The sequence below is a fragment of the Echinops telfairi genome, unplaced genomic scaffold (assembly GCF_000313985.2).
Source record: "Echinops telfairi isolate 266 unplaced genomic scaffold, ASM31398v2 ScPeMD7_31;HRSCAF=116, whole genome shotgun sequence".
NCBI classification, from domain to species: Eukaryota; Metazoa; Chordata; class Mammalia; order Afrosoricida; family Tenrecidae; genus Echinops; species Echinops telfairi.
Window position 1 is genome coordinate 46,077,223 of NW_022103928.1, and position 11,336 is coordinate 46,088,558.

At 42.5% G+C, this 11,336-nt stretch overlaps 1 protein-coding gene across 1 annotated transcript in view; it reads right to left on the bottom strand.

Moving 5' to 3' along the window:
* Nucleotides 1-11,336, bottom strand: part of TXNRD3 (thioredoxin reductase 3) — a 45,596-nt gene that overhangs the window by 19,372 nt on the left and 14,888 nt on the right. The window contains exons 6-8 of the mRNA XM_045290152.1: nucleotides 4,857-4,999; nucleotides 2,504-2,619; nucleotides 9-96 (exon numbers count right to left, since the gene is read on the bottom strand). Of these exons, the coding sequence (XP_045146087.1) occupies nucleotides 9-96; nucleotides 2,504-2,619; nucleotides 4,857-4,999 (347 nt within the window). The remainder of the gene's footprint in view (nucleotides 1-8; nucleotides 97-2,503; nucleotides 2,620-4,856; nucleotides 5,000-11,336) is intronic.

Sequence of the window (11,336 nt, forward strand, 5' to 3'; positions counted from 1 at the left end):
AGGCCGGCCAGAAACCCTGCGCACTCCAAAGCCACGTAGGACGCACCCACAACGAGAGTCTTGCCGGGGGAATGGCGCAGAGAAAAAAGGTCATCGCTGGGGAAACAAACAGACAAACAATAAAAACGAGTTATGTGTCTTTCCACGTGGGATGGTCTCTTGTTGGGTGAACAGCAATCTGGTGCTCGAGTGAAGACACACTCAAAAAGAGACATTTCACAGTTTGACATTGTGTCTACAGTGGAGAGAATTTAAAGGAGGAAGCCTGCCTCGAAAACAGATGAATGGGTCACAAAACAATAGCACAAATAGAAAACATTAGGCTGCAGTACGTGTGGCGAGCCGAAGAGCATTTGTTTTGGATGTCCATACATATATGTCTACTCATCTGACCAGTAATACAGTGAAAAATAGATTTCTTAAAGGGAAATATCCAGGGAAAATTCCTGTTTAATCAGAAAATTAGGAATAGCCATGCTTCTCCTGATCAGCTGATTCCCTATTATCACATAGAAAGCAAACTCTAAAGTTCAGTGTATTTACTTCTTTGTTTTGGAAGCTAAGAGCCAAACTTCCAAACTATATGTCTAGTTATTACACAGGAATAAGCAGCACATTTTTATGCTGCTTATTTGTAGAATACATTTGTGAAAGGTAGGTTTATTGTGCCAACCTGTCCAATAAAAACATGTGGGATTAATACGGTCGCAGTTTGATTGGAGGGCAAAGAGATAAACGGCTCAGTGAGCCCCGTCTCTCTCTCTTTTGCCCTCTGGTGATCAGAGCAGCATGTGGCTGCCTTAGCTAGTTCTCTGCCTCAACTTGTGAGCTACACTTCCTGTGGGACAGCCAACCCGTGGATCATGTCGCTAGAGCTTGAGGTTCCTTGGAGACCTGCTTCACCATGCTGCTGGTGTCTACATCCCTTGAGCTTGGGACTGTTGGATCCTGTCTTCTGGCTGAATGTTGGTGACCCGCCCTGCTGTTTGCTGCCTGTGCCCGGATAGCCTGAATTGCTCTACAGAAGACTCAGGTGTCTGCTTCCTTAACCTTGGACCCAGTGGCCTCGTGAGTTGAAGGACTTCCAGTATAGTAACTTTTCCATGGAAGTGAGTTGAACTGAGCCCTCTGTACTGCTGTGTGCACTAATTAGCTGTTATATTCCTTCTCATTTATATATTGATCCTCTTACATCCATATATACAATCAAAGGTGTTCTGGTTTTGTTTCTCTACAGAATCCTAACATGACATTTTACCACTGAGCTTATCCTTTATTTGCCTAACCTTATTTTCTCTTTGCATTATTACTTTCTCTTCATGCATTGTATATACTTTCACTTGCCATTAGTTTGAATTTTTCATGGAATGAGAAAGAGTAACACTAAAAATGCATAAAGACAATACAATTTAGAGTTAAAAGGAAATGTCAACTAGTTGGTAATTTTTAAAAACCACAAGAAAATAAAAACCATAATGAGACACCACTTTGCTCCCACTAGAATGGATAAGATACAAAGAAAAAACAAAAAGGAAATGACAGAAACACAAATTGGAAGTGTTCTCCACTACAGAGGAGAAAGGAAAAGCGAATGGCCGTTCTTCATAAGTCTGACAACAGAACTGCCATCTGCGCTGGCAACTGCACTCCTGGGACCTGGAAGCACAGATTCAAACAGAGATACCAAAGTTCGCTGCAGCACTAGTCACGAAAGCAAAAAGATGGAAACACCCTAATGCCCATCAACAGATGGATAAATAATCAAAATACAGTCAATATATACAATGGAATGCGTGACTACCTGCTTCCGGAAACAACTGCCTCCTTTGTCTTGTGATCAGAACTGAATGGTGTCCAGCTACCATTACCAAATATTTCCATCGAAGATTCTGTAGAATCAAAGATGTATACACAGAATTTCACAGTCTCTCCAGACTCGTGGAGCCATAAAGGCTGGATGAAGCCCTGAAACTCTTCCATGAAACCTTCAACCTGTAAACCCAAAGCATGCAGTGACAGCACCTTACATGGGCCATAATTCCCCTACGGAGCGAAAAAGGACTTTCTTGAACACTGAGCTCTTTTAAGAACTCTCTCTATGGGTCAAACTGATAATAGCAACTTGAAAGCTTAGACGGGGGCAGTGAGCTGATGCTAATGCCGGAAGAACTCCGAAACAGAGGGCGAGAGCCGGTGCAACACTCTAAACCGCAACCGGTGTCACAAACTGGTGCACTGGCGAGTGCTTCCCGGAGGAGACTCTCAACAACAGCAAGAGGCATTCTGAAAGACCGCAGCTCATCCGTTGAGACTGACTCCGACTCCTGACCTCCCGCATGCATCAGATTAGAACTGAGCTCCACAGATGCTTCAAGACTGAATTTTTGGAAGTAGATCACCAGAACTTCTTCCGAGGTCCTTCAGGGTGGACTCAGACTTCTTAGCTTTCAGCTACTAGGTGAGTATGTTCATCATTGGGAAAATGCAGAGCCTCTCGTCTTACCTAGTAATACAGTATTCTTTATCTCCTGGGAGTCCTAAATACCGTGGCCTTTCCCCTGTTGCTATGACAAAATTTGCAGCAGTAAAATAAGCTTCTTGTCCCTTTTTATTGGTTGCCTTGAAAAAAAACAAGCAAACAAACAAAACATTTCACTTAGTCGACAAATACTAGAGCGTATCAGACACCCATACAAAATAGCTGTTCCCCTTGCAGAGATTCACATTCAATAAGAACGTGCAAATAATAGTGCAATGTGTTAAGCATTAACATGGAAGTCATTACCAAATATTAAACAAAGGATGAGATTGGGACAAGAGACTAGAAAGCTAGTCAAAGGACAGCTTTTAAAAAGATATTTAAAAATGATATTTTAAGGGGACATGATAAAAATGAAACTATTTCAGAGAGGTCTGCAGGACCAGGAAGAGAGAGCAACAGATAGGGATACAACCAGTGGATTCTGACCCCGGAGCCCCCATGTTTCTCAACATTATACATGTGCTTCATGGGTCCTTCAGGGACTCACGGTAGGCCTTTCCGGGCAGAACTGAACTGCCAACCGTGCAGTGTGCAGCTGCATACATGTGTGTATAGGGGTGTGTGTGTGTGTGTGTGTGTGCACGCACGTGTGCTCGCGTGTGCATGCGCACATACAGATATGAGGTGCTTCAGAAAGTTTGCAGGAGGAAAGAATGTTCAAATAAAAATTGCATTATCTTTCCATTCTGTTTTTTTCCACAAGCTTTTTGAAGTCCCCTCCTATACTTACTGGTACACAAACACACATCCTCCTTCCCCCATCCAACAAAGAAAAACAACCCACATTTGTCATCTAGTAGATTTCAACTCAGAGACCCTACTGGACAGGGGAGAGCTGCCCCCTGGAGTTTCTGCAGACTTCCACATCTTCCTCCCCTGCAGCAGCTGGTTGGTTTGAACCACTGACTTTTTGGTTAGTGGCCAAGTGTTTAACCACTGTGCCATCTGAGTTCCATCTATACACACAAGGGCCTGAAAGAAGTTGGTATTGGGAAACTGCAAGTGGCCAGAAGTAGCGGGAACATAAGCTATGTGTGGGAGGAGAAATAGAGATTTCAGCGAAGTATAAAGAACCTTGCATACCATCCTAATTATCCAGTATCTGGGCTGCCAACAAAGGCTGCCCACTGTTTGTCTATGGTTAAGTACATAAGTAACTTGTAAATATATTTTCATTTTTAAAGTCCCAATGTCAATGAAGGGGGCGGTAGTACCACATCAGGGAAATGGCAGAAGGCAGACGAGCACAGGAACTACAGAAAGTCTGAAACAGAGCAAGAAAGTGGCAGTGCCCATTCGTGTGCAGAGGGAAGAACATGACATTCCTTCATTAACATCGCTACCCAGGGAAGTAAGCCAGGGTAGGCTTGATTAGGGAGACAGTCTCATCCAACAAAATGTGCCCACTGTATCACAATCTGAGAAACAAACTAGCTAACTTGTATTTCTACCATGTTTCCTATGAATGATATAATTCAAACTGGCTCATGTAATAGTTTTAAAGGGATCATCTTGAACCTTTTAAAGTTAGAGATAATACATGCCTCCAAAATAATTCGCCATCTTATCAAAATTGTCTCACACTGTGCCACAGCACAACGACAAACCTATCAACCAGATGTGGAGGATCCAATTCCACTGTCTTCCATAACTCCAAACTCAATGTTGTTTGTGTCAAAAGGGTCTCATTTTCCTATGCACTGACCTTATAACAGATGAGCCTAAATAAGCCAGCACCCTGTTGTCAAGCTGCTCTGATCCACAGCAACTCTACAGGACAGAGTAGACCTGCCTCCCAGGGTTTCACCCTTGATGGAAGCAGACTACCACAGCCTTCTCTGAACAGCAACTGGTAGGTGGGAGCTGCCAACTTCCCAGTTAGCCGCTGAGTGCTTTAACTATTGCACCACTAGGGTTCTATTATAATAACTCTTAAAGATTATAAATATTCATAAAGCACTAATTTTGATACTATGTGTCAATATTATACATTGGCATTCACGTTAAAACACCATTTTTAAAAGGGTTCCACTGCTAGCATTTTTATGTAGCCTTTTGAACTATGAACCTTTTAGTCTAAACATTTTCTTTCTTTTTTTTTAATGGCTGAAATCAAAGGGCAAATAATAGCTTTAAATAAAGTGTTCTTTAAAGTGCAATTTTCTTCGATTTTGCCCGACGTTTGAGATCAATTAACAGTGGAGGGTGTGCGTTAGTGATAGTCCTTAAAGCCCAACACAGAATTTTACTTAAAGGCAGGTATAAGCAATAATAAGGAAAGGTAATGATTAACACAAAAGAACTCAAACAGTACCTTTATTTTATGATCTGCAACAAATTCTCCATAGGAATTGACATAGGTCACAGCTTTTTCCCTCAAAGACGACTTGTAATGCCAATTTAAAGAGCCGATGTGCTTTTGAATTGCTTCTATCATGGTCTCCCAGTTGTGCTTAACTGAAAATACACAACCAAGTTGAAACGGTAAAGTGGATTTATTTCATGGTAAATAATATGTAACCACGTGATCCACACTATATATAGTTTAAGACTCAAGAAGTGGATAGAAGGTAAGTTCCAGTTTAAATTTCCATTATAGCAGTTACGATTTTAACTTCTATTTTTATTACAGAGCATGTACAAAAGCAAAGTTCTCAAAAGATAACTGGGGGAAAGGTCCATGGAAGACAGAATGGGGAAAACGGTCCTGGTGTAGTAAAACCTGCCTTGCTGCAACCCAGGAAGGCCATCTTTACTTGGGTGCATGCCAGAATATTCTACTTAGGGGAACGGTCTGAAGGCAGTGAGCACTGTAAACTTGCCTTACAAGATCCTGAATACCACTCCACTTCATGTTCACCCAGGAAGTTTTATCATGGCTAATAGCTTATGCTTCTTTATAATAATGGGGTGCATGCTCACTGTTGCTAATTCTAAAAAAATCATTTTATTGGGGGCTCGTACAACTCTTATCACAATCCATCCATGCATCCAAGCACATTTGTACATTTGTTGCCATCATCATTCTCAAAACATTTGCTTTCTACTTGAGCCCTTGGTATCAGCTCCTCATTTTCCCCCTCCCTCCCTGACCCACCTCTCTCACAAATCCTGGGTAATTTGTAAATTATTATTATTTTGTCATGTCTTACACTGTGCAACATCTCCCTTTACCCACTTTTCTGTTGTCCATCCCCCAGGGAGGGGGGTTATATGTAGATCATTGTGATCAGTTCCCTCTTTCTACCCCACATTCCCTCTACTCTCCAGGTATCGCCACTCTCATCACTGCTCCTGAGGAGTTCATCTGTCCTAGATTCCATGTGTTTCCAGTTCCTGTCTGTATCAGCATACATCCTCTGGTCTACCCAGGTTTGTAAGTTAGAACTGGGATCATGATAGTGGGGGGTGGGGAGGGGAGGAAGCATGAAAGAACTAGAGGAAAATTGTGTGTTTCATTGTTGCTACACTGCACCTGACTGGCTCATCTCCTCTCTGTGACCCTTCTGCAAGGGGATGTCCAGTTACTTACAAATGAGCTCTGGGTCTCCACTCTGAACTCCTGTCATTCACAATAATATGAGTTTTTTGTTCTTTGATGCCTGATAACTGATCCCATCGACACCTCATATTCACACAGGCTGGTGTGCTTCTTCCATGTGGGCTTTGTTGCTTGTCAGCTAGATGACTGCTTGTTTTATCTTCAAGCCTTTAAGACCCCAGACACTATATCTTTTGATATCCAGACACCATCAGCTTTCTTCACCACATTTGCTTATACACCCGCTTTGTCTTCAGCGATTGTGTCGAGAAGGTGAGCATCATGGAATGTTGCTAATATTTTCTATGAGAAGGTTCAATCATTTCCTTTTGAAATTGCAGTAAGATTGAATTGGGTAAGATTGATTCAGTAAGACTGAATTGGGATTCTTCCTCATCATTCCTCTATCTCGTGGTTCTCAACCTGTGGGTTGCAACCCCTTTGGCGGTCAAACGACGCTTTCACAGGGGTCACCTAAGACTATCAGAAAACATGTATTTCCAATGGTCTTAGGAACCGAGAGACTGCTCCTCTATCTGTCTCCAGGTGGGTCCGCCCACGTACAAGTACCTGGTGAGAAGACTGTTACCCATGCTATACCATGCTTCAAGACAAAATTTCATTTATTTGTAATTAGAAACAAATATTTCACAATATATATATGGTTTTGTGATTATGACATTGTTTTGTGATTAATCACTATACTTTAATTATGTTCAATTTGTAACAATGAAAACACAGCCTACATATCAGGTATTTACATTATGATTCATAATAGTAGCAAAATTACAGTGATGAATAGCAATGAAAATAATGTTGTGGTTGGGAGTCACCACCACATGAAGAACTGTATGAAAGGGTGGCGGCATGAGGAAGGTTGAGAACCACTGCTCTGTCTTCAAGTACAATTTATTTATGGGGTCCCCCTGAGGCTGGTCCTGTCCCAGAGGCACAGACCTGTGCCCAAAGGGAGCACTAAATACTTGAGTTTGGGTTCAAGTTGTAATGAATGAGATGGCCAAAGCCAAATCCAGCAAACGGAGAAAGGCCACATCTGGAGACTCCCCATCCATCCCTCCCAAGCAGGCCCCACTGCTCATCAGGGGACGGGGACGTTACAGTGCAGGGAAGGAAAGGATGGCACAGTGCAGACAGAGCCTGAGCTCAGGTCCACTTTCGTGCCCTGAACATCCCACCACCAGGCCTATCACAAATGTGTTCAACGAGGTCTTCAAGGTTTTGCAACCTGAAATGGTCGTCCTGGTTACTCCATTAACCCGTGTCCCCAGGAAAGTTACAACACCTTCAGTAACTGTCCTAACAATAGCCCTCCCACACTGGGCACACATACATCTTGCCCCTCACCCTTAAGAGCTCACGTGAATGTTTAAAGAACCAATTGGTCCAAAGACCCTGGTAGTTAATTTTATAAGTCACATGCCCTTTGTGTCTTGTTCCTGTTGTAAGAGGCATTCCCTACCAGAGGTCACTATTTAAATTTAGCCACCCATCAAGATCATCTGGGAATCATGTTAAAAAAGTCAACAAATACTGGACATTATCACCAGGGCAAAGTGGCAAGAAAAAGAAACAAAAGGTATCCCAATCAGAAAGGAGGAAATAAAATGATTTCTGTTCATAGATGACAGTAACATCCCCACCCCTAAGGCATGGGGTATATGCTCCAAGACCCCCAGGAGATGCCTTAACCTGTGGATTGTACTGAGGTATATTATATATCCTACGTTTTCTCCTATCCATATATAACTCTGATGTTTAACTTATAAATTAGGCATATTAAGACATTAATGATAAGTAATAGGAAAGTAACACAAATAACTCATAGAAATACTATTGAGTCAGATAAGGGTTATTTGAACACAAGTACTGTTATTTGAACAGTGATAACTGAGACTGGTGCTTAGTCCTAGTAGTGTACACACTGGACAATGGGACAATAGATATGCAGGTCCCACGCAGGAAAGAATGTGATGGCATGAGATTTCACTGCACTACTCTGGAAAGCGTGCAATTTAAAATTGATCAATTTCTGTGATTTTCCATGTGGACTTCCCGTGCCGTGGCTCCAGGGTCTCCACTTCTCAGACTATAGGATGTGAGACCACATGTGAGGAAGGACAGCCGTGTACAGAAAAGCCCACGGATCAGTGCGCACAAACAGGCCAGCAAAGAGAAATCTGAGAGGAGAGGGCAAGAACCCCCTCGAACAATAGCAGCTAGCTAAGAAATGAAAATATCTAGGAATAAATTTAACCAAGGATGTGACTTACACAATGAAAACTATAAAAGCCTGCCGGAAAGAGTTGAGAGGACCTAAATCAACAATGGCATCAACAACAGTTCAAGAGTCTTCTCTATGGAGATAGAAAAATCAATGCTCAATTTTCTAAGGAACAGCGATTTGGCGAAGGTCCCAAATCGCTCGGGCCTTTTTAAGAACAAAGTAGGAGAATTCACACTCTGACTTCTTCACAACACTGCCCCAGCAAAACCGCTGGTACTGGTTTCATGGGAGACCTGTGCTGGCGCCGCCAAGCTGTCAAGTCCATTCTTACACTCAGCAACCCGTATGTCATGGAAGTGGACACAACTCCCGCAGCCACCAAAAGGCCACTAGGACCCTGAGACTAGCAAGGCCTATGTCCTGGATGTCCTTTAGGGGAAAGCCCGCGCCTCCTTCTGACTCAAAGGAATGTCTGCCAGGGCCTCCCCTGAAAGTCAGTGCCGATATAAACGGCTCCCACAAAGCAAGGAAGGGTGCCGAGGACAGAGCAAATTGGCAAATCCTCAGTCTCAAGAGTCTCAGTGGGTGCTTGCTTTTGGACTGAAAATGTGGTCTCACAGAAACCCTGGGGGAAGGAAGACCGGTCAATGTGAAATATGAAATTAATGGTCATTCTTAATGTATCAAAGGGTCATGAGGGTAGGGGGGAGGGGGAAAAGGGGGAACTGATACCAAGGACTCAATTAAAAAGCAAATGTCTAGAAACGAATGATGGCAACATATGTACAAATGTGCTTCATGAATTGATGTATGGATTGTTATAAGAGTTGTAAGAGCTCCCAATAAAATGATCTTTTAATTTAAAAAATTTAAAAATTAAATAAAATAAAAATGTGGTCTCAGAAATAAGAAACCAGAAGAGGGAAATAACCAGAGAATGTGGCAGAGAAGCGGTCAAGAGAAAGATGAGACATTCTATTCCTGACAGTTACAGTCTCAGAAAACAAGAGAGGCAGTTCTACCAGGTCCAACTAGCAAACAAAATCCAGCATCCCCGGTGGCTCAGTGGGTTATACATTGGGCTGCTAACAGCAAGGATGGCAGTTCAAAACCACCAGCTGCTCGATAGGCAAAAGATCAGGTTCTCTACTGCCATCAAGATTTACAGTCTCAGAAACCCACAGGGATAGCCTACTCTACAGGACCTATAAGGTAATGATGAGTTAAAATCGAGCTTGGTTTTAGTTTTTAAACCGAGTCCAACAGCATATTGAAAGAGTCAGACATTTTAACCAAGTCAAGTGAGCTATCTCCCAGGAATGGAGGGGTGGTCCAACACTAGAAAAGCCCCCAACATGATACACACCAGATTAATAGAACAAGGGAGTACACGAGTCTCTGTGGCTGCAGAAAAAGGCGTTTGGGACCATCTAAGCCCCTCCTGATGGACTGACAGAGTGGCTGGCTCAGACTGGCTCAGACGTGCTTCCTTCCGTTGATCTAGGGTTGCTATGAGTCAGAACTGACGTGACAGCACCTAACAACAGCAGCAACACCCTTTCCTAATGGAAACCTCGGGAGACTGGAATCGAAGGGAAACTCCTCAATAGGATGCAGGGCACAAAGAAAAAGTCATCAGCCGGCTTATTCTTAGTGGAGAAAGACTCACAGCTTTCCCCTCGAAATCAGGAACAAGACAAGGGTGCTCATTCTCACCATTTCTAGTCACTCGTGTATTAAAAGTCCTCGTCAGAGTATAAGACAAGAAAAATAAACAGAAGATATATATGTAAAAACAAGTAAAATCATTTCTACACTAGTAGGAAATTTGGCACAAATTAAGGGTAATGGCTGCAAAGCCTGATTAACGTTCACTGATATCACTGTTACATATTTGGAAAAACGCTGAATTGGCAAATGTATTTCAAGTCATTTTAAAGAGACAATAGCAGCAAAGAAGAGCTGACACCACATGGGATTCATCTCCTTGATTCAGGGTCATGATTTCATGAGACGTTCCCATCAGCTGGCCTACAATCGGTTTTAGTGATTCTGGGCGGCCGCCATGTTCATTGTTTAAGTGGCTGAGGTCTTAAAAGCTTTCAAGCAGTCATTCAAAGTGCAACAATTTTGCCTCTAGTCCTGCTGTTTCTCTGGAGCAACAGAGGAAAAGGGACCATCAGGAATCCAAGGAGGAACGAGCAGGAGGCATCTGCCTCTATGAACTGCCTTCCTTGCCAGGAGACCAACGCCTAAGCATGGCTAAGCCCCAAATTCCAGGTGGTGGCTATTTCTTAGTTAGAACTCTCACATGTCCTTATTTTTGGTCAGGGTTCACCCTACCTTCAATGTCCTGTATCTGAGCTATGTCCTCTGTGAAAGCCTTAACAACACTCCCTGCCAGGGACCTCTGAAGCTGATGCACAAAGCAGAGCCAGTTTCACAATGAAGAGGTGGTCTTGTCTATCTCTGTCCAACCCACTGCCAGTTAAGGGCAGAAGCTACTATTTTCCCCATAGCTGTATCCTCAAAGACTAGCTAATCCATGTTTATTGGACAATTCTCCACTTCCCATAAACTAAAGACATATAGAACACTGACGAAATAGGTGTTATCACAGTAAATGGATAAAATTCAAATGACTCTTACTATTGTATTTTCTTTACAACTGAAACATTCCTGAACAAGGGACTATTGTATATACTTAAGTATAAGCCGAGGCACCTAATTTTACCACAAAAACTGGGGGGCTTTCTCAGCATAAAAATGTGCTGAAAAAAACGCGGCTTATACTCGAGTATATCTGGTATTTGTTTAGTCCGCTACAGATTTGGGATTGCTTTAGCTAACCATTCTTTCCATCAGCTGTCAGACCCATGAGAAAGGGTCATATTTAAAGTGTGTATCTTTGAGACTCTGGTGGCAGACTAGCATAGTGGGCTCTCTACGAATATTTATAAAATAAATTGAATCTCAACTATAAAAATACAAATAGCACATCATAGAAA